This window comes from Tachypleus tridentatus, chromosome 12 (genome assembly GCF_004210375.1).
Source record: "Tachypleus tridentatus isolate NWPU-2018 chromosome 12, ASM421037v1, whole genome shotgun sequence".
In the NCBI taxonomy this organism is placed as follows: domain Eukaryota; kingdom Metazoa; phylum Arthropoda; class Merostomata; order Xiphosura; family Limulidae; genus Tachypleus; species Tachypleus tridentatus.
This window is the reverse complement of record NC_134836.1, coordinates 115,159,486-115,180,299: the sequence shown is the minus strand read 5'-3', so window position 1 is coordinate 115,180,299 and position 20,814 is coordinate 115,159,486. Positions and strand designations below refer to the sequence as shown.

At 30.2% G+C, this 20,814-nt stretch overlaps 1 protein-coding gene across 1 annotated transcript in view; it reads left to right on the top strand.

Moving 5' to 3' along the window:
• Window positions 1-640: 640 nt before the first annotated feature.
• The window catches only part of LOC143234420 (ATP synthase subunit beta, mitochondrial-like), a 60,807-nt gene continuing 40,633 nt past the window's right edge, over window positions 641-20,814 (top strand). The window contains exons 1-3 of the mRNA XM_076471784.1: window positions 641-822; window positions 7,477-7,650; window positions 8,550-8,846. Of these exons, the coding sequence (XP_076327899.1) occupies window positions 705-822; window positions 7,477-7,650; window positions 8,550-8,846 (589 nt within the window). The 5' untranslated portion in view covers window positions 641-704. The remainder of the gene's footprint in view (window positions 823-7,476; window positions 7,651-8,549; window positions 8,847-20,814) is intronic.

The window sequence follows — 20,814 nt, the reverse complement described above, 5'->3', positions numbered from 1 at the left end:
ACATTACCAGTTTTACTATTTTGAGACGTTTATCTCATTATCAGCTCAGTTACTGACTCGTATAACGGAAAAAATAATTTCAGTATAAATTGAAAATGAAAACAATGCGAAATATATTTTACTACGTACCCGTATTAAATAATAACATTTCGACCTTCTTATTTCGTTAAGTGATGTTTACAAAAAAGTTTAAAGCGTTTGTAGTAATAAATTTACTAAGCACATTAAAGATGTTTTGTTTTTGGAATTTCGCACAAAGCTACTCGAGAGCTATCTGTGCTAGCCGTCCCTAATTTAGCAGTGTAAGACTAGAGGGAAGGCAGCTAGTCATCACCACCCACCGCCAACTCTTGGGCTACTCTTTTACCAACGAATAGTGGGATTGACCGTCACATATACGCCCCCACGGCTGGGAGGGCGAGCTTGTTTAGCGCCACGCGGGCGCGAACCCGCGACCCTCGGATTACGAGTCGCACGCCTTACGCGCTTGGCCATGCCGGGCCAGGCACATTAAAGACACTTTCGTTATCGAAGAAATCATTAAAATTCGCTTTTATTTTAATTCCTAATAAGATGTAACCCACGAAGCTTATATATTTACCAAATATCGAATACAATTTTTTCTCAATTTAATAATCCTTCGCCATCTCGTGTTAATATTATGGAGTAAACTGGTAACATTGGTCAAAATTTGTGTGGTCACCATGTTGAGCGTGTTTCGGAGGACGAGTTCAGATCTTTTAAAGACAACAAAACCTGCAGTATCTCTGTCTAAACTACAAGAAAATATCTTTAAAATCATTCCAACCTTATGCTCTACAAGTAGGTATTTCAAACTAAATAAATATTAGTGCTTGATCATTGCTACATAATAGCTCAAAATGGCGTGGTGATACTCTGAATGCCGCTGCGTGCTGCGCTATTAGTAGGTAGGCTTACGTACATAGGTTAGGGGCTGTTGTATTGCATATTGTATACAGTTATTATTGTGGCGAAAAAGAAAAAAAAAAAAAGTAATTATAACTAAATGAGTGACCCCATATTTCTGTAGCGGGGTCATGACAGTGCATTACTGACACTTCCAACTTTATGTGGAGCCATCTGCACTGCAGTTTGTTTGTTTTTTCAGTTTGGTATTTACACCAGTAATTACTTTTTGTTATATTCGGAGTTGGATTAAAATTCCAAATTTCCTGAAAAATAAAAAAATAAGATTATGCCAGACCAAAAAAAAATGTTTTAGGGTTTTTGATTTCTCTAATTTTGAGATTTTTTTTTTTTGGGGGGGGGGGGGAAGGGAACCAGGAGAATGAAAAATTTTAGCACAAAAACTTGAAATATTAATGTTTAGTGTTACGTTTATGTTATTTATAAAAAAAATATATTTTTTTCAAATTTGACTTTCATATTGGATATTAATGTCTGTTTTGAGTTGTTTCAGTATTGTATTCTTAAATGTGGTTTAAAGACAGTAACTGTACTAAACTAAAATAAAAAAAAAAACACACTCAAAGCATTCCACTTAACTATATATACCATATCTTAAAGCAAACAGTTGCAAAGGTTAACTGCTCTGCTTAGAAAAATAAAACTCTTAGCCAAAAATAATTTGTACTGAACCAATGTTTATTTCATTGTCCACAAATCCTGCTATTCTAACCTTTTAAGTACAAAAATATATGATGCATTGAAACTGCAGCAATATTAAATATCTTCATGAGATTCCTTCTAATCCTTATTTTCTCAAAAAAAACCAGTTTTGGAGATCTTAACCTGTCCTTGTAGGACAACATCTCTATCAAAACTATGATTCTCATAACCCTCCTTGATACCCTTTTCATATGTTCATTGTTCTTACTTTAGGATTGAACAGAATACCCCAAATTTGTGCCAACCAATGACACGTATCAGTGAAATCGTAACTTCTCTACACCTATATTCAGTATTCCTATAGAAGTTAAAAACCATTTGCTATTTGTTCTCTTGGTTCATGATATAGTCTATATTCTATTATAAAGTAGTAGCCTGCAACATCTAAGACCTTAACATCATAAGGAAGTTTAACTTGTAGACTACTTCTTTGTCTGTCATTAATGTAAATAAAAAAGAAGACCTAAAGCTGTACTGTGAGGTACTCCTGTTTTATTAAACTCCATTTATAAGGACCCTCTTCTTTCTTCATAATTTAAATAATATGTATTTACATCACATTATTGTTTCTTCACTTTTGGGATTCCATTGTCATCTGTGGTTCTTGTTTAGGCTTAGTGGAATGTACCTCTGGTGTATTTTTATATTTTATGCACCTGTGGTTACCAATTCATAGTGTATCTGAAATTATGAATGTTTTTGACTTCCAAAGAAGAAAAATATATAATTATTAAGTATAATCTCTTCATGTTTATTTATATGTAACTTTTCATGCAGTGAGAACTTAGATTATATAACCTGTGTGTTTCTTACTACTATCTTCAAACCTTCCTGCTTATAGATTTAGGGTATCTTTGGTTGAGATATTTTCTCTTTTACATTAGTCCTCAGTACTTGTAAGTCACTCTTTAGACGAGGCTTGGTGAGCAGATGTCTTGCCAGCATGATGTACTTTAGTACAGTCTTTTATTGATTCATTCAGGTAGGACTCTTGCACACCACATTTCATTTGTATTTGTCTGGGACAATTTAAGTCTGGTTACAGTTACTAAATCTTCCAACATCTATGCTGGTGTATCTGCATATACATGTGTATATAGGTTTGTGTGTGTATCAAAAAACAAAACTGTTAGGAATTGCACATACTTCTGCATTTGTCCTTGACACACAACTCTGGAACTCCACTTGTCCTAGACACACTACTCTGGAACTCCACTAGACTAGTGTTGTTTTTGTCCTAGACACACTACTCTGGAACTCCACTAGACTAGTGTTGTTTTTGTCCTAGACACACTACTCTGGAACTCCACTAGACTAGTGTTGTTTTTTGTCCTAGACACACTACTCTGGAACTCCACTAGACTAGTGTTGTTTTTTGTCCTAGACACACTACTCTGGAACCCACTAGACTAGTGTTGTTTTTGTCCTAGACACACTACTCTGGAACTCCACTAGACTAGTGTTGTTTTTTGTCCTAGACACACTACTCTGGAACTCCACTAGACTAGTGTTGTTTTTGTCCTAGACACACTACTCTGGAACTCCACTAGACTAGTGTTGTTTTTGTCCTAGACACACTACTCTGGAACTCCACTAGACTAGTGTTGTTTTTGTCCCAGACACACTACTCTGGAACTCCACTAGACTAGTGTTGTTTTTTGTCCCAGACACACTACTCTGGAACTCCACTAGACTAGTGTTGTTTTTTGTCCTAGACACACTACTCTGGAACTCCACTAGACTAGTGTTGTTTTTTGTCCTAGACACACTACTCTGGAACTCCACTAGATAAGTGTTGACACACTACTCTGGAACTCTTTTGTCCTAGACACACTACTCTGGAACTCCACTAGACTAGTGTTGTTTTTTGTCCTAGACACACTACTCTGGAACTCCACTAGACTAGTGTTGCTTTTTGTCCGAGACACACTACTCTGGAACTCCACTAGACTAGTGTTGTTTTTTTGTCCTAGACACACTACTCTGGAACTCCACTAGACTAGTGTTGTTTTTTTGTCCGAGACACACTACTCTGGAACTCCACTAGACTAGTGTTGTTTTTTGTCCTAGACACACTATGGAACTCCACTAGACTAGTGTTGTTTTTTGTCCGAGACACACTACTCTGGAACTGTACTTGTCCTATACACACTACTCTGGAACTCCACTAGACTAGTGTTGTTTTTTGTCCTAGACACACTACTCTGGACCTCCACTAGACTAGTGTTGTTTTTTGTCCTAGACACACTACTCTGGAACTTCACTAGACTAGTGTTGTTTTTTGTCTAAGACACACTACTCTGGAACTCCACTAGACTAGTGTTGTTTTTTGTCCAAGACACACTACTCTGGAACTCCACTAGATTAGTGTTGTTTTTTGTCCTAGACACACTACTCTGGAACTGTACTTGTCCTAGACACACTACTCTGGAACTATACTTGTCCTAGACACACTACTCTGGAACTTCACTAGACTAGTGTTGTTTTTTGTCCAAGACACACTACTCTGGAACTCCACTAGACTAGTGTTGTTTTTGTCCTAGACACACTACTCTGGAACTGTAGTTGTCCTAGACACACTACTTTGGAACTGTAGTTGTCCTAGACACACTACTCTGGAACTATACTTGTCCTAGACACACTACTCTGGAACTTCACTAGACTAGTGTTGTTTTTTGTCCGAGACACACTACTCTGGAACTCCACTAGACTAGTGTTGTTTTTTGTCCTAGACACACTACTCTGGAACTTCACTAGACTAGTGTTGTTTTTTATCCTAGACACACTACTCTGGAACTCCACTAGACTAGTGTTGTTTTTTGTCCTAGACACTACTCTGGAACTCCACTAGACTAGTGTTGTTTTCTCCTAGACACACTACTCTGGAACTCCACTAGATAAGTGTTGTTTTTTGTCCTAGACACACTACTCTGGAACTCCACTAGACTGGTGTTGTTTTTGTCCTAGACACACTACTCTGGAACTCCACTAGACTAGTGTTGTTTTTTGTCCTAGACACACTACTCTGGAACTCCACTAGACTAGTGTTGTTTTTTATCCTAGACACACTACTCTGGAACTCCACTAGATAAGTGTTGTTTTTTGTCCTAAACACACTACTCTGGAACTCCACTAGATAAGTGTTGTTTTTTGTCCTAGACACACTACTCTGGAACTGTACTTGCCCAAGACACACTACTCTGGAACTTCACTAGACTAGTGTTGTTTTTTGTCCTAGACACACTACTCTGGAACTATACTTGTCCTAGACACACTACTCTGGAACTCCACTAGACTAGTGTTGTTTTTTATCCTAGACACACTACTCTGGAACTCCACTAGACTAGTGTTGTTTTTTGTCCTAGACACACTACTCTGGAACTCCACTAGACTAGTGTTGTTTTTCTCCTAGACACACTACTCTGGAACTCCACTAGATAAGTGTTGTTTTTTGTCCTAGACACACTACTCTGGAACTCCACTAGACTGGTGTTGTTTTTGTCCTAGACACACTACTCTGGAACTCCACTAGACTAGTGTTGTTTTTTGTCCTAGACACACTACTCTGGAACTCCACTAGACTAGTGTTGTTTTTTGTCCTAGACACACTACTCTGGAACTCCACTAGACTAGTGTTGTTTTTTGTCCTAGACACACTACTCTGGAACTCCACTAGATAAGTGTTGTTTTTTGTCCTAAACACACTACTCTGGAACTCCACTAGATAAGTGTTGTTTTTTGTCCTAGACACACTACTCTGGAACTGTACTTGCCCAAGACACACTACTCTGGAACTTCACTAGACTAGTGTTGTTTTTTGTCCTAGACACACTACTCTGGAACTATACTTGTCCTAGACACACTACTCTGGAACTCCACTAGACTAGTGTTGTTTTTTGTCCTAGACACACTACTCTGGAACTCCACTAGACTAGTGTTGTTTTTTATCCTAGACACACTACTCTGGAACTCCACTAGATAAGTGTTGTTTTTTGTCCTAGACACACTACTCTGGAACTCCACTAGACTAGTGTTGTTTTTCTCCTAGACACACTACTCTGGAACTCCACTAGATAAGTGTTGTTTTTTGTCCTAGACACACTACTCTGGAACTCCACTAGACTAGTGTTGTTTTTTGTCCTAGACACACTACTCTGGAACTCCACTAGACTAGTGTTGTTTTTTGTCCTGGACACACTACTCTGGAACTCCACTAGACGAGTGTTGTTTTTGTCCGAGACACACTACTCTGGAACTCCACTAGACTAGTGTTGTTTTTTGTCCTAGACACACTACTCTGGAACTGTACTTGTCCTATACACACTACTCTGGAACTCCACTAGACTAGTGTTGTTTTTTGTCCTAGACACACTACTTTGGAAATCCACTAGACTAGTGTAGTTTTTTCCAGGTGAACCAATGAAAATGCTTCAGTTTCTAAGTTTATCTTTCATAAATGTATATTTTTTAATAGTATTAAATATTCTTCTTGATGGCTCTGCTCCAGTTTTTTTTTAATACCATGATATTTCTACTGTCTTGTGTTGTTGAGCCCACTCTGTTTTTGGTTCTCTGTGGGTGCTCATTAAAAATGTTTCTGGTTTGTGATTCCTCAGCTATTTTATATAAGGATGAAGAGAAGCTACAATACATGTTGTAAAACCATCCACTGCCAGAGCAGGACGTGACATTCATCCTATCCATTTATACCACCACCACCTGGTTCTTTTGGTGCTATACACTGTTACTATTTGTACATCTGACCCCCGGCACTATCAACAAGGTGATTGTGGATGAAGAGGAAACCTGTTAAAGAGAATGCCTTCTCTCATGATACCCTTCAGGCCTTGTGTTTTACATAGCCTGCTCCACTTCCCTTTACTGGATTCCATTTTTAAGAATTTGTTTTTCATCATGGATTCTACGTCTACTCTTTTTTGCTACAGTTTTTGTAGTTTGTGGGGTAGAGTTGTGTATTAATGGTAGGTGGTAGATATGTGTGTATGTGAAGGACATTGCATACTTCACTGATAGAATGACTTAAAACTTGGAAAGGCCTTCAGATGGAAGTACCTATTTGAAACTTATTTTAATTCTAAAATGTAAAAATATATATATACGTATAAAACTACTCCTTCCCAACTTTTTATACCCATTCACAATAAAACAGCCAGTAACTGTATAAAAAAGAAAACTTTTATAAAATTGTTTATGTTTAACCATTATTTCAGAATCCTCCATTCTTTGAAATCATCTGTTTTATATGCTTCTAGCATTATAATAGTAACAGTTGACTCTGCCTTAGAACTGTTTCTGTTATTTGATCCAGTACTTGAATCTTATTTTTATCTGGATATTTATAGTATTATGCTTCCATAGTCTGAGTTTTGATTTCTGATACAACTTGAAAGTTTTCCAGTGATTTACTGGTATTCAAGATTAAGTCTTTTATGGAATGAATTAAGCATGCATGGGCCTAGCATGGCCAGGTGGATTAAGGCGTTTAACTGGTAATCTGAGGCTCACAGGTTTGAATCCCCGTTGCACCAAACATACTCGTCCTTTCAGCCATGGGGGCATTATAATGTTACAGTCAATCTCACTATTCATTGGTAAAAGAGTAGACCAAGAGTTGGTGGTGGGTGATGTTGACTAGCTGCTTTCCCTCTAGTATTACATTTCTAAATTAGGGACGGCTAGCACAAATAGTCCTTGAGTAGCTTTGTGCAGAATTCAAAACAAACAAACAGTAAGTATGCATGTGAAGTAATGAAGTGTTTTAATGAATATTACTTGAAGTTAATTAATTATTAAATTTTCATACAGATAAAAAGTATGCAACAGGAGCAGCAAAGCCAGGCCAAAACTATGGAAACATCGTGGCAGTTATTGGGGCTGTTGTTGATGTCCATTTTGAAGATAATTTGCCCCCAATTCTTAATGCCTTGGAGGTTGAAGGTAGAAAACCCAAGTTAATTTTGGAGGTTGCTCAACATTTAGGTAAGATTTTAAACAATCTGTATTTGAAAAATGTTTTGTAGTAAAAGGTAGAATGTGACAACTGAGGAGTTATCCAGTACTGGCTTTCTGAGAACTAAATAAATTCTCAAAAATGTGTATTCTGTGTTTAGAATGTACGATGTGTGTTTCCAAACTGGAAATACTGAATCTCCTCTATTCTGAGGAATAGTTTAGTTGTTGTATCCCTAATACACCCAATTAATGGTAGTTTTAGTTATTATAGTTTTGATGCTTTAAGTTAATCAGTTCTCAGATCTGTTACTGTTTCTAATGGATGGCTTAATTTCATAATAAACCAAAATATTTTATGTTCTTCAGTTGGAAATTAAGTAAATGAATTACGGTTATCAGATAGTCTTAAGGTGTTAAAACAACAATTTTTTAAGTCAACACGTTATAATTTTTGGAAGAATTATTTCAAATTTCTAAACTAACTCAGATTTTAAAGTGTTTTTTTTATGTTTACTGGCTTTGGAAACTGTGGTTCTGCTGTGTACATTTGAGGATGTTTAATATTTTGTTCTTTATAATAATAACTGAATTAAGGCCAGAAAGAAACATGTTTTCAGTTTGAGAGTAATAGCAGGGATATTTATGTTTTGTCACAAAATAAGTCCAACAGTTCAGAAAATTTATTAAAGTATGCTGTAAAAAAAACAACAAAATTACTTCTGTCACTACTCAGAACTTCAAGAAATAATTTGAAAAGTTTTCTTTTTGACTACTTTTTCAAAGGAAGCTATTATGATTATCTTTTTCCATTTTTTGTGATTAAAAAGTTTTCTGTTAATGTATAGTTAATAAAAAATGTTTTCTTTTAAAACCCTGTTGTTAAAAGACGGAATGAAGTAGAATAACATAAACTGGTTTTGTTTCAGGTGAAAGCACTGTACGAACAATTGCTATGGATGGAACAGAAGGTTTAGTTCGAGGCAACAGAGTTCTAGACACCAAGTCTCCCATAAAGATTCCCGTAGGACCTGAAACACTAGGTCGTATCATTAACGTCATTGGAGAACCCATTGACGAACGAGGACCTGTCACCACAGACAAGTACTCTGCTATCCACCAAGATGCTCCTGAGTTTGTAGAAATGAGTGTAGAACAAGAAATCCTCGTCACAGGGATCAAGGTGGTCGACTTACTGGCTCCTTACTCCAAGGGAGGAAAGATTGGTAAGTCTAAAAAATGGACCTACTTTTAAATGTCCAATCAATAGCTTTACCCATTGAAAAGAAACTACAAAGCAATTATATAGTTATTAACTGCATGGAAATTATTGTGGGATATAAAGTGTTTAATATGTTATTCATTAGTCGGTTGTGTTGTATCTCCTAAATTAAAACTTTTCATTAATATGTGTGGGAAGTAAATTAGTGTTTGTGTTGTATCTCCTAAAATAAAACTTTTCATTAATATGTGTAGGAAGTAAATTACTGTTTGTGTTGTATCTCCTAAATTAAAACTTTTCATTAATATGTGTAGGAAGTAAATTACTGTTTGTATTGTATCTCCTAAATTAAAACTTTTCATTAATATGTGTAGGAAGTAAATTACTGTTTGTATTGTATCTCCTAAAATAAAACTTTTCATTAATATGTGTAGGAAGTAAATTACTGTTTGTGTTGTATCTCCAAAATTAAAACTTTTCATTAATATGTGTAGGAAGTAAATTACTGTTTGTATTGTATCTCCTAAATTAAAACTTTTCATTAATATGTGTAGGAAGTAAATTACTGTTTGTATTGTATCTTCTTAAATAAAACTTTTCATTAGTATGTGTAGGAAGTAAATTACTGTTTGTATTGTATCTCCTAAATTAAAACTTTTCATTAATATGTGTAGGAAGTAAATTACTGTTTGTATTGTATCTTCTTCAATAAAACTTTTCATTAATATGTGTAGGAAGTACATTACTGTTTGTATTGTATCTCCTAAAATAAAACTTTTCATTAATATGTGTAGGAAGTAAATTACTGTTTGTGTTGTATCTCCTAAATTAAAACTTTTCATTAATATGTGTAGGAAGTAAATTAGTGTTTGTGTTGTATCTCCTAAATTAAAACTTTTCATTACGTGTGGGAAGTAAATTACAGTTTGTGTTGTGTATCCTAAATTAAAACTTTTCATTAATATGTGTAGAAAGTAAATTACTGTTTGTGTTGTATCTCCTAAATTAAAACTTTTCATTAATACGTGTGGGAAGTAAATTACAGTTTGTGTTGTATCTCCTAAATTAAAACTTTTCATTAATATGTGTAGGAAGTAAATTAGTGTTTGTGTTGTATCTCCTAAATTAAAACTTTTCATTAATACGTGTGGGAAGTAAATTACAGTTTGTGTTGTATCTCCTAAATTAAAACTTTTCATTAATCGTGTGGGAAGTAAATTACTGTTTGTGTTGTATCTCCTAAATTAAAACTTTTCATTAATACGTGTGGGAAGTAAATTACTGTTTGTATTGTATCTCCTAAATTAAAACTTTTCATTAATATGTGTAGGAAGTAAATTACTGTTTGTGTTGTGTATCCTAAATTAAAACTTTTCATTAATATGTGTAGGAAGTAAATTAGTGTTTGTATTGTATCTCCTAAATTAAAACTTTTCATTAATACGTGTGGGAAGTAAATTACTGTTTGTATTGTATCTCCTAAAATAAAACTTTTCATTAATATGTGTAGGAAGTAAATTACTGTTAGTATTGTTTCTTCTTAATTAAAACTTTCATTAATATGTGTAGGAAGTAAATTAGTGTTTGTGTTGTATCTCCTAAATTAAAACTTTTCATTAATACGTGTGGGAATTAAATTACAGTTTGTGTTGTATCTCCTAAATTAAAACATTTCATTAATACGTGTGGGAAGTAAATTACAGTTTGTGTTGTATCTCCTAAATTATAACTTTTCATTAATATGTGTAGGAAGTAAATTACTGTTTGTGTTGTCCTAAGTTAAATCTTTCATTAATATGTGTAGGAAGTAAATTACTGTTTGTATTGTATCTCCTAAATTAAAACTTTTCATTAATATGTGTGGGAAGTAAATTAGTGTTTGTGTTGTATCTCCTAAATTAAAACTTTTCATTAATATGTGTAGGAAGTAAATTACTGTTTGTGTTGTCCTAAGTTAAATCTTTTCATTAATATGTGTAGGAAGAAAATTACTGTTTGTATTGTATCTCCTAAATTAAAACTTTTCATTAATATGTGTGGGAAGTAAATTACTGTTTGTATTGTATCTCCTAAATTAAAACTGTTCATTAATATGTGTAGGAAGTAAATTACTGTTTGTGTTGTATCTCCTAAATTAAAACTTTTCATTAATATTTGTGGGAAGTAAATTACTGTTTGTATTGTATCTCCTAAATTAAAACTGTTCATTAATATGTGTAGGAAGTAAATTACTGTTTGTGTTGTATCTCCTAAATTAAAACTTTTCATTAATATGTGTAGGAAGTAAATTACTGTTTGTGTTGTATCTCCTAAATTAAAACTTTTCATTAATATATTTAGGAAGTACATTACTGTTAGTATTGTATCTTCTTAATTAAAACTTTTCATTAATATGTGTAGGAAGTAAATTACTGTTAGTATTGTATCTTCTTAATTAAAACTTTTCATTAATATGTGTAGGAAGTAAATTAGTGTTTGTGTTGTATCTCCTAAATTAAAACTTTTCATTAATACGTGTGGGAAGTAAATTACAGTTTGTGTTGTATCTCCTAAATTAAAACTTTTCATTGATATGTGTAGAAAGTAAATTACTGTTTGTGTTGTATCTCCTAAATTAAAACTTTTCATTAATACGTGTGGGAAGTAAATTACAGTTTGTGTTGTATCTCCTAAATTAAAACTTTTCATTAATATGTGTAGGAAGTAAATTGCTGTTTGTGTTGTATCTCCTAAATTAAAACTTTTCATTAATACGTGTGGGAAGTAAATTACTCTTTGTATTGTATCTCCTAAAATAAAACTTTTCATTAATATGTGTAGGAAGTAAATTACTGTTAGTATTGTATCTTCTTAATTAAAACTTTTCATTAATATGTGTAGGAAGTAAATTAGTGTTTGTGTTGTATCTCCTAAATTAAAACTTTTCATTAATACGTGTGGGAAGTAAATTACAGTTTTCTCCTAAATTAAAACTTTTCATTAATATGTGTGGGAAGTAAATTACTGTTTGTGTTGTATCTCCTAAATTAAAACTTTTCATTAATATGTGTGGGAAGTAAATTACTGTTTGTGTTGTATCTCCTAAATTAAAACTTTTCATTAATATGTGTAGGAAGTAAATTACTGTTTGTATTGTATCTCCTAAATTAAAACTTTTCATTAATACGTGTGGGAAGTAAATTACAGTTTGTGTTGTATCTCCTAAATTAAAACTTTTCATTAATATGTGTAGGAAGTAAATTAGTATTTGTGTTGTATCTCCTAAATTAAAACTTTTCATTAATACGTGTGGGAAGTAAATTACAGTTTGTGTTGTATCTCCTAAATTAAAACTTCATTAATACGTGTGGGAAGTAAATTACTGTTTGTGTTGTATCTCCTAAATTAAAACTTTTCATTAATATTTGTGGGAAGTAAATTACTGTTTGTATTGTATCTCCTAAATTAAAACTGTTCATTAATATGTGTAGGAAGTAAATTACTCTTTGTGTTGTATCTCCTAAATTAAAACTTTTCATTAATATGTGTAGGAAGTAAATTACTGTTTGTGTTGTATCTCCTCAATTAAAACTTTTCATTAATATATTTAGGAAGTACATTACTGTTAGTATTGTATCTTCTTAATTAAAACTTTTCATTAATATGTGTAGGAAGTAAATTACTGTTAGTATTGTATCTTCTTAATTAAAACTTTTCATTAATATGTGTAGGAAGTAAATTAGTGTTTGTGTTGTATCTCCTAAATTAAAACTTTTCATTAATATGTGTGGGAAGTAAATTACAGTTTGTGTTGTATCTCCTAAATTAAAACTTTTCATTGATATGTGTAGAAAGTAAATTACTGTTTGTGTTGTATCTCCTAAATTAAAACTTTTCATTAATACGTGTGGGAAGTAAATTACAGTTTGTGTTGTATCTCCTAAATTAAAACTTTTCATTAATATGTGTGGGAAGTAAATTACTGTTTGTGTTGTATCTCCTAAATTAAAACTTTTCATTAATATGTGTGGGAAGTAAATTACTGTTTGTATTGTATCTCCTAAATTAAAACTTTTCATTAATATGTGTAGGAAGTAAATTACTGTTTGTATTGTATCTCCTAAATTAAAACTTTTCATTAATATGTGTAGGAAGTAAATTACTGTTTGTATTGTATCTCCTAAATTAAAACTTTTCATTAATATGTGTAGGAAGTAAATTACTGTTTGTATTGTATCTCCTAAAATAAAACTTTTCATTAATATGTGTAGGAAGTAAATTACTGTTTGTATTGTATCTCCTAAATTAAAACTTTTCATTAATATGTGTAGGAAGTAAATTACTGTTTGTATTGTATCTTCTTAAATAAAACTTTTCATTAATATGTGTAGGAAGTACATTACTGTTTGTATTGTATCTCCTAAAATAAAACTTTTCATTAATATGTGTAGGAAGTAAATTACTGTTTGTGTTGTATCTCCTAAATTAAAACTTTTCATTAATATGTGTAGGAAGTAAATTAGTGTTTGTGTTGTATCTCCTAAATTAAAACTTTTCATTAATACGTGTGGGAAGTAAATTACAGTTTGTGTTGTGTATCCTAAATTAAAACTTTTCATTAATATGTGTAGAAAGTAAATTACTGTTTGTGTTGTATCTCCTAAATTAAAACTTTTCATTAATACGTGTGGGAAGTAAATTACAGTTTGTGTTGTATCTCCTAAATTAAAACTTTTCATTAATATGTGTAGGAAGTAAATTACTGTTTGTGTTGTATCTCCTAAATTAAAACTTTTCATTAATATGTGTGGGAAGTAAATTACAGTTTGTGTTGTATCTCCTAAATTAAAACTTTTCATTAATATGTGTGGGAAGTAAATTACTGTTTGTGTTGTATCTCCTAAATTAAAACTTTTCATTAATACGTGTGGGAAGTAAATTACTGTTTGTGTTGTATCTCCTAAATTAAAACTTTTCATTAATATGTGTAGGAAGTAAATTACTGTTTGTGTTGTGTATCCTAAATTAAAACTTTTCATTAATATGTGTAGGAAGTAAATTAGTGTTTGTATTGTTTCTTCTTAATTAAAACTTTTCATTAATATGTGTAGGAAGTAAATTAGTGTTTGTGTTGTATCTCCTAAATTAAAACTTTTCATTAATACGTGTGGGAAATAAATTACAGTTTGTGTTGTATCTCCTAAATTAAAACATTTCATTAATACGTGTGGGAAGTAAATTACAGTTTGTGTTGTATCTCCTAAATTAAAACTTTTCATTAATATGTGTAGAAAGTAAATTAGTGTTTGTGTTGTCCTAAGTTAAATCTTTTCATTAATATGTGTAGGAAGTAAATTACTGTTTGTGTTGTATCTCCTAAATTAAAACTTTTCATTAATACGTGTGGGAAGTAAATTACAGTTTGTGTTGTATCTCCTAAATTAAAACTTTTCATTAATATGTGTAGGAAGTAAATTACTGTTTGTGTTGTCCTAAGTTAAATCTTTTCATTAATATGTGTAGGAAGAAAATTACTGTTTGTATTGTATCTCCTAAATTAAAACTTTTCATTAATATGTGTGGGAAGTAAATTACTGTTTGTATTGTATCTCCTAAATTAAAACTGTTCATTAATATGTGTAGGAAGTAAATTACTGTTTGTATTGTATCTCCTAAATTAAAACTTTTCATTAATATGTGTAGGAAGTAAATTACTGTTTGTATTGTATCTTCTTAAATAAAACTTTTCATTAATATGTGTAGGAAGTACATTACTGTTTGTATTGTATCTCCTAAAATAAAACTTTTCATTAATATGTGTAGGAAGTAAATTACTGTTTGTGTTGTATCTTCTAAATTAAAACTTTTCATTAATATGTGTAGGAAGTAAATTAGTGTTTGTGTTGTATCTCCTAAATTAAAACTTTTCATTACGTGTGGGAAGTAAATTACAGTTTGTGTTGTGTATCCTAAATTAAAACTTTTCATTAATATGTGTAGGAAGTAAATTACTGTTTGTGTTGTATCTCCTAAATTAAAACTTTTCATTACGTGTGGGAAGTAAATTACAGTTTGTGTTGTGTATCCTAAATTAAAACTTTTCATTAATATGTGTAGAAAGTAAATTACTGTTTGTGTTGTATCTCCTAAATTAAAACTTTTCATTAATACGTGTGGGAAGTAAATTACTGTTTGTATTGTATCTCCTAAATTAAAACTTTTCATTAATATGTGTAGGAAGTAAATTACTGTTTGTGTTGTATCCTAAATTAAAACTTTTCATTAATATGTGTAGGAAGTAAATTAGTGTTTGTATTGTATCTCCTAAATTAAAACTTTTCATTAATACGTGTGGGAAGTAAATTACTGTTTGTGTTGTATCTCCTAAATTAAAACTTTTCATTAATATGTGTGGAAGTAAATTACTGTTTGTATTGTATCTCCTAAATTAAAACTTTTCATTAATATGTGTAGGAAGTAAATTACTGTTTGTGTTGTGTATCCTAAATTAAAACTTTTCATTAATATGTGTAGGAAGTAAATTAGTGTTTGTATTGTATCTCCTAAATTAAAACTTTCATTAATACGTGTGGGAAGTAAATTACTGTTTGTATTGTATCTCCTAAAATAAAACTTTTCATTAATATGTGTAGGAAGTAAATTACTGTTAGTATTGTTTCTTCTTAATTAAAACTTTTCATTAATATGTGTAGGAAGTAAATTAGTGTTTGTGTTGTATCTCCTAAATTAAAACTTTTCATTAATACGTGTGGGAAATAAATTACAGTTTGTGTTGTATCTCCTAAATTAAAACTTTTCATTAATACGTGTGGGAAGTAAATTACAGTTTGTGTTGTATCTCCTAAATTAAAACTTTTCATTAATATGTGTAGGAAGTAAATTACTGTTTGTGTTGTCCTAAGTTAAAATCTTTCATTAATATGTGTAGGAAGTAAATTACTGTTTGTATTGTATCTCCTAAATTAACACTTTTCATTAATATGTGTGGGAAGTAAATTAGTGTTTGTGTTGTATCTCCTAAATTAAAACTTTTCATTAATATGTGTAGGAAGTAAATTACTGTTTGTGTTGTCCTAAGTTAAATCTTTCATTAATATGTGTAGGAAGTAAATTACTGTTTGTATTGTATCTCCTAAATTAAAACTTTTCATTAATATGTGTAGGAAGTAAATTACTGTTTGTGTTGTATCTCCTAAATTAAAACTTTTCATTAATATTTGTGGGAAGTAAATTACTGTTTGTATTGTATCTCCTAAATTAAAACTGTTCATTAATATGTGTAGGAAGTAAATTACTGTTTGTTTTGTATCTCCTAAATTAAAACTTTTCATTAATATGTGTAGGAAGTAAATTACTGTTTGTGTTGTATCTCCTAAATTAAAACTTTTCATTAATATATTTAGGAAGTACATTACTGTTAGTATTGTATCTTCTTAATTAAAACTTTTCATTAATATGTGTAGGAAGTAAATTACTGTTAGTATTGTATCTTCTTAATTAAAACTTTTCATTAATATGTGTAGGAAGAAAATTACTGTTTGTATTGTATCTCCTAAATTAAAACTGTTCATTAATATGTGTAGGAAGTAAATTACTGTTTGTGTTGTATCTCCTAAATTAAAACTTTTCATTAATATGTGTGGGAAGTAAATTACTGTTTGTGTTGTCCTAAGTTAAATCTTTTCATTAATATGTGTAGGAAGAAAATTACTGTTTGTATTGTATCTCCTAAATTAAAACTTTTCATTAATATGTGTGGGAAGTAAATTACTGTTTGTATTGTATCTCCTAAATTAAAACTGTTCATTAATATGTGTAGGAAGTAAATTACTGTTTGTGTTGTATCTCCTAAATTAAAACTTTTCATTAATATGTGTAGGAAGTAAATTACTGTTTGTGTTGTATCTCCTAAATTAAAACTTTTCATTAATATATTTAGGAAGTACATTACTGTTAGTATTGTATCTTCTTAATTAAAACTTTTCATTAATATGTGTAGGAAGTAAATTACTGTTAGTATTGTATCTTCTTAATTAAAACTTTTCATTAATATGTGTAGGAAGTAAATTAGTGTTTGTGTTGTATCTCCTAAATTAAAACTTTTCATTAATACGTGTGGGAAGTAAATTACAGTTTGTGTTGTATCTCCTAAATTAAAACTTTTCATTGATATGTGTAGAAAGTAAATTACTGTTTGTGTTGTATCTCCTAAATTAAAACTTTTCATTAATACGTGTGGGAAGTAAATTACAGTTTGTGTTGTATCTCTAAATTAAAACTTTTCATTAATATGTGTAGGAAGTAAATTGCTGTTTGTGTTGTATCTCCTAAATTAAAACTTTTCATTAATACGTGTGGGAAGTAAATTACTCTTTGTATTGTATCTCCTAAAATAAAACTTTTCATTAATATGTGTAGGAAGTAAATTAGTGTTTGTGTTGTATCTCCTAAATTAAAACTTTTCATTAATACGTGTGGGAAATAAATTACAGTTTGTGTTGTATCTCCTAAATTAAAACTTTTCATTAATATGTGTAGAAAGTAAATTACTGTTTGTGTTGTATCTCCTAAATTAAAACTTTTCATTAATACGTGTGGGAAGTAAATTACAGTTTGTGTTGTATCTCCTAAATTAAAACTTTTCATTAATATGTGTAGGAAGTAAATTACTGTTTCTGTTGTCCTAAGTTAAATCTTTTCATTAATATGTGTAGGAAGTAAATTACTGTTTGTGTTGTATCTCCTAAATTAAAACTTTTCATTAATACGTGTGGGAAGTAAATTACAGTTTGTGTTGTATCTCCTAAATTAAAACTTTTCATTAATATGTGTAGGAAGTAAATTACTGTTTGTATTGTATCTCCTAAATTAAAACTTTTCATTAATATGTGTGGGAAGTAAATTAGTGTTTGTGTTGTATCTCCTAAATTAAAACTTTTCATTAATATGTGTAGGAAGTAAATTACTGTTTGTGTTGTCCTAAGTTAAATCTTTTCATTAATATGTGTAGGAAGAAAATTACTGTTTGTATTGTATCTCCTAAATTAAAACTTTTCATTAATATGTGTGGGAAGTAAATTACTGTTTGTATTGTATCTCCTAAATTAAAACTGTTCATTAATATGTGTAGGAAGTAAATTACTGTTTGTGTTGTATCTCCTAAATTAAAACTTTTCATTAATATTTGTGGGAAGTAAATTACTGTTTGTATTGTATCTCCTAAATTAAAACTGTTCATTAATATGTGTAGGAAGTAAATTACTGTTTGTGTTGTATCTCCTAAATTAAAACTTTTCATTAATATGTGTAGGAAGTAAATTACTGTTTGTGTTGTATCTCCTAAATTAAAACTTTTCATTAATATATTTAGGAAGTACATTACTGTTAGTATTGTATCTTCTTAATTAAAACTTTTCATTAATATGTGTAGGAAGTAAATTACTGTTAGTATTGTATCTTCTTAATTAAAACTTTTCATTAATATGTGTAGGAAGTAAATTAGTGTTTGTGTTGTATCTCCTAAATTAAAACTTTTCATTAATACGTGTGGGAAGTAAATTACAGTTTGTGTTGTATCTCCTAAATTAAAACTTTTCATTGATATGTGTAGAAAGTAAATTACTGTTTGTGTTGTATCTCCTAAATTAAAACTTTTCATTAATACGTGTGGGAAGTAAATTACAGTTTGTGTTGTATCTCCTAAATTAAAACTTTTCATTAATATGTGTAGGAAGTAAATTGCTGTTTGTGTTGTATCTCCTAAATTAAAACTTTTCATTAATACGTGTGGGAAGTAAATTACTCTTTGTATTGTATCTCCTAAAATAAAACTTTTCATTAATATGTGTAGGAAGTAAATTAGTGTTTGTGTTGTATCTCCTAAATTAAAACTTTTCATTAATAAGTGTGGGAAATAAATTACAGTTTGTGTTGTATCTCCTAAATTAAAACTTTTCATTAATATGTGTAGAAAGTAAATTACTGTTTGTGTTGTATCTCCTAAATTAAAACTTTTCATTAATACGTGTGGGAAGTAAATTACAGTTTGTGTTGTATCTCCTAAATTAAAACTTTTCATTAATATGTGTAGGAAGTAAATTACTGTTTCTGTTGTCCTAAGTTAAATCTTTTCATTAATATGTGTAGGAAGTAAATTACTGTTTGTGTTGTATCTCCTAAATTAAAACTTTTCATTAATACGTGTGGGAAGTAAATTACAGTTTGTGTTGTATCTCCTAAATTAAAACTTTTCATTAATATGTGTAGGAAGTAAATTACTATTTGTGTTGTCTTAAGTTAAATCTTTTCATTAATATGTGTAGGAAGTAAATTACTGTTTGTGTTGTATCTCCTAAATTAAAACTTTTCATTAATATGTGTGGGAAGTAAATTACAGTTTGTGTTGTATCTCCTAAATTAAAACTTTTCATTAATATGTGTGGGAAGTAAATTACAGTTTGTGTTGTGTATCCTAAATTAAAACTTTTCATTAATATGTGTAGGAAGTAAATTACTGTTTGTGTTGTATCTCCTAAAATAAAACTTTTCATTAATACGTGTGGGAAGTAAATTAGTTTGTGTTGTGTATTCTAAATTAAAACTTTTCATTAATATGTGTAGGAAGTAAATTACTGTTTGTGTTGTATCTCCTAAAATAAAACTTTTCATTAATATGTGTAGGAAGTAAATTACTGTTTGTGTTGTGTGTCCTAAATTAAAACTTTTCATTATTATGTGTAGGAAGTAAATTACTGTTTGTATTGTATCTCCTAAAATAAAACTTTTCATTAATATGTGTAGGAAGTAAATTACTGTTTGTGTTGTATCTCCTAAATTAAAACTTTTCATTAATATGTGTAGGAAGTAAATTAGTGTTTGTGTTGTATCTCCTAAATTAAAACTTTTCATTACGTGTGGGAAGTAAATTACAGTTTGTGTTGTGTATCCTAAATTAAAACTTTTCATTAATATGTGTAGAAAGTAAATTACTGTTTGTATTGTATCTCCTAAATTAAAACTTTTCATTAATATGTGTAGGAAGTAAATTACTGTTTGTATTGTATCTCCTAAAATAAAACTTTTCATTAATATGTGTAGGAAGTAAATTACTGTTTGTGTTGTATCTCCTAAATTAAAACTTTTCATTAATATGTGTAGGAAGTAAATTAGTGTTTGTGTTGTATCTCCTAAATTAAAACTTTTCATTAATATATTTAGGAAGTACATTACTGTTAGTATTGTATCTTCTTAATTAAAACTTTTCATTAATATGTGTAGGAAGTAAATTACTGTTAGTATTGTATCTTCTTAATTAAAACTTTTCATTAATATGTGTAGGAAGTAAATTAGTGTTTGTGTTGTATCTCCTAAATTAAAACTTTTCATTAATACGTGTGGGAAGTAAATTACAGTTTGTGTTGTATCTCCTAAATTAAAACTTTTCATTGATATGTGTAGGAAGTAAATTACTGTTTGTGTTGTATCTCCTAAATTAAAACTTTTCATTAATACGTGTGGGAAGTAAATTACAGTTTGTGTTGTATCTCCTAAATTAAAACTTTTCATTAATATGTGTAGGAAGTAAATTACTATTTGTGTTGTCTTAAATTAAAACTTTTCATTAATATGTGTAGGAAGTAAATTACTGTTTGTGTTGTATCTCCTAAATTAAAACTTTTCATTAATATGTGTGGGAAGTAAATTACAGTTTGTGTTGTATCTCCTAAATTAAAACTTTTCATTAATATGTGTGGGAAGTAAATTACAGTTTGTGTTGTGTATCCTAAATTAAAACTTTTCATTAATATGTGTAGGAAGTAAATTACTGTTTGTGTTGTATCTCCTAAATTAAAACTTTTCATTAATACGTGTGGGAAGTAAATTAGTTTGTGTTGTGTATTCTAAATTAAAACTTTTCATTAATATGTGTAGGAAGTAAATTACTGTTTGTGTTGTATCTCCTAAATTAAAAC